The following is a 1,900-nucleotide window of genomic DNA, read 5'->3' as shown; positions in this document are numbered from 1 at the left end:
CGGGTAGAGGGGCAGTGCCTGCAGGTGGTACTGCGTGGCCTTCCTCCTCCCCAGCTCTGCCCAGGCACCTCCGTGCCGAGCTGCTGCCTGAGCCCGGCAGAGCCAGCACGGCCTGTGCCCACCTCTGCAGGAGAGGACTTGGCGACCATCTCAGAAATCATTTCCCCTGCCCCCCCACAGCGGCAGTCTGGGTGTCGAGCCCGTTCCTGTGCCACGCTCCATCTGTCACTGACCAGAGGCCTTCACCAGAGGACAGATAAGAGTATGCCACTGGCCAAGGGCCAGTGTTCTGCACTTCCCGTTAGGAATTCCCAGCAGCTCACGGACACTGGAGTCACCAGCAACACACACAGAGGAAGAGCCAAGTGCCAGGCGGTGGTTCAACTGCTCGGCATTAGGCACACCCAGGAGGGGCGTCACTGCACACGCCCGTGGGATGCCTAGGGGAGCCTCTGGACTAAAGAGGGCCCTGGGCAGTCCTTGGCACCAGCAAGGGACAAGTTTGAGTGAAGGAAAAATCTGGGGGAGGGGATTCTTACTTCGTAGATTTCTGTTACCTCAGACAGAGGGACCGGCTCGCTGAAGATGTTGCCCGTATCTTTCTCCCGCAGCTGCTCAAGCGTCTGGCGGAGGAGGATGAGGAAGGGGGTCAGCTGCATCTCCAGAGCCACCTGCTGCACTTTGATCTGAAAGGGAGGAAGGCAGTGGGGCTGAGCCTCCTGCCCAGCAGCCAGGACAGTCCCAGGAGGCAGCGGTGCTGACACCTCTCCTCGCACGAGGGGCCAGGGCCACACGTCACCCCTTGTCTCTGGGGAGCGGGGGCGTAGCACAGGCTGCAGCACCCGTGCGTCCCCCTCAGCCTCGCAGAGCACCCCCTTTGCTCAGAGCTGCCGGGGCAGGGCACGGCGTGGCTGAGGGACCTGACACGTGGCTGAGGGACCCGGCGCATGCCCTGTGGTGCTCAGAAGAGTCCACGCTCATGCCAGCCCCAGCAGCTCCCCAGGGAGGGGCCAACAATCGTTACCGTCTCTCTCTTGAGCTTCTCCCGCTTGCGTATCAGCTCCACCAGCAAGCGTGCACGCTCTAGGTCATGGCGGAGGCGCTGCCATGACTTCAGCTGCTCCTTCAGGGCCCAGTTCTTATCCTCAGTGTCTCTCTGTGGGAACATCAGAGACCGTGAGCCGACAGGAGATGTGTTCCCATCTCCACCTCCCTGACTGCGTGCTGGGGGCTCTTCCCTGGCAAAGGGAACCGGTACTTCTGACCTGCTGCTTCAGCAAAGGTCCCGGTTCCCTTGGGGGTCTCAGTCTGACCTCTGGCCAGAGCTGAGTACCTGCTCCTTGGTCACCAAGCCCTCAGGACGGACATCCCAGGCCTCTGGAAATCTCCCTTCCTAACACAACTGACTGCCTGCAGCTGCCCGAGAGCACGCATCAACAATACCACAGTCTGTGCTGCTGCTCAGAGCTCTGGCAAAGGGCAACAGGGCAGAAAGGGAACTGGCTGTGGTTGCTTTCACTTCTGGAGCACCAAAAAATGCCAACTTTTATTTTGCTGTAGCCAAAGATGAGCATAAGCAGTCTCAACTTTTCTCCAGCAAATAAAAACAAGAAGGGACAAAGGCAAGAGAAACTCCTGCCCTGTCAGTCCTCACAGGCCTCAGAAAGAAAGACTGAGAGCTCAGATGGGGAGCCAGAAGAAAAACCTTCCTCTGGCACCAGAGATTTCACATCTGTGGAGTGTTGACTAAGGGCTGAGGCAGACAGTGGGCTGGAAGCAGCACCGACAGGGAGTGCTCCTGGAGCAGTTTCAGGAACTGGAAGCAAGGCTTTGTTTCCTTCCAGACTGTTTCTGGAGATCTCCAGCCACCCCTCTCAACACTTGCTGACACAGCAGCCCC

General features: G+C 59.3%; 1 protein-coding gene across 1 annotated transcript in view; it reads right to left on the bottom strand.

Annotated features, from left to right (window-relative positions):
- BRPF1 (bromodomain and PHD finger containing, 1) overlaps nucleotides 1-1,900 on the bottom strand; it is a gene marked incomplete at its 5' end in the record, with an annotated part of 11,361 nt that overhangs the window by 3,944 nt on the left and 5,517 nt on the right. The window contains 2 exons of the mRNA XM_008939371.1: nucleotides 558-686; nucleotides 1,025-1,156. Of these exons, the coding sequence (XP_008937619.1) occupies nucleotides 558-686; nucleotides 1,025-1,156 (261 nt within the window). The remainder of the gene's footprint in view (nucleotides 1-557; nucleotides 687-1,024; nucleotides 1,157-1,900) is intronic.

Source organism: Merops nubicus, unplaced genomic scaffold (assembly GCF_000691845.1).
Source record: "Merops nubicus isolate BGI_N331 unplaced genomic scaffold, ASM69184v1 scaffold38434, whole genome shotgun sequence".
NCBI classification, from domain to species: Eukaryota; Metazoa; Chordata; class Aves; order Coraciiformes; family Meropidae; genus Merops; species Merops nubicus.
Note: the sequence above shows the minus strand (reverse complement) of the source record. Positions and strands in the feature narration are given on the sequence as shown.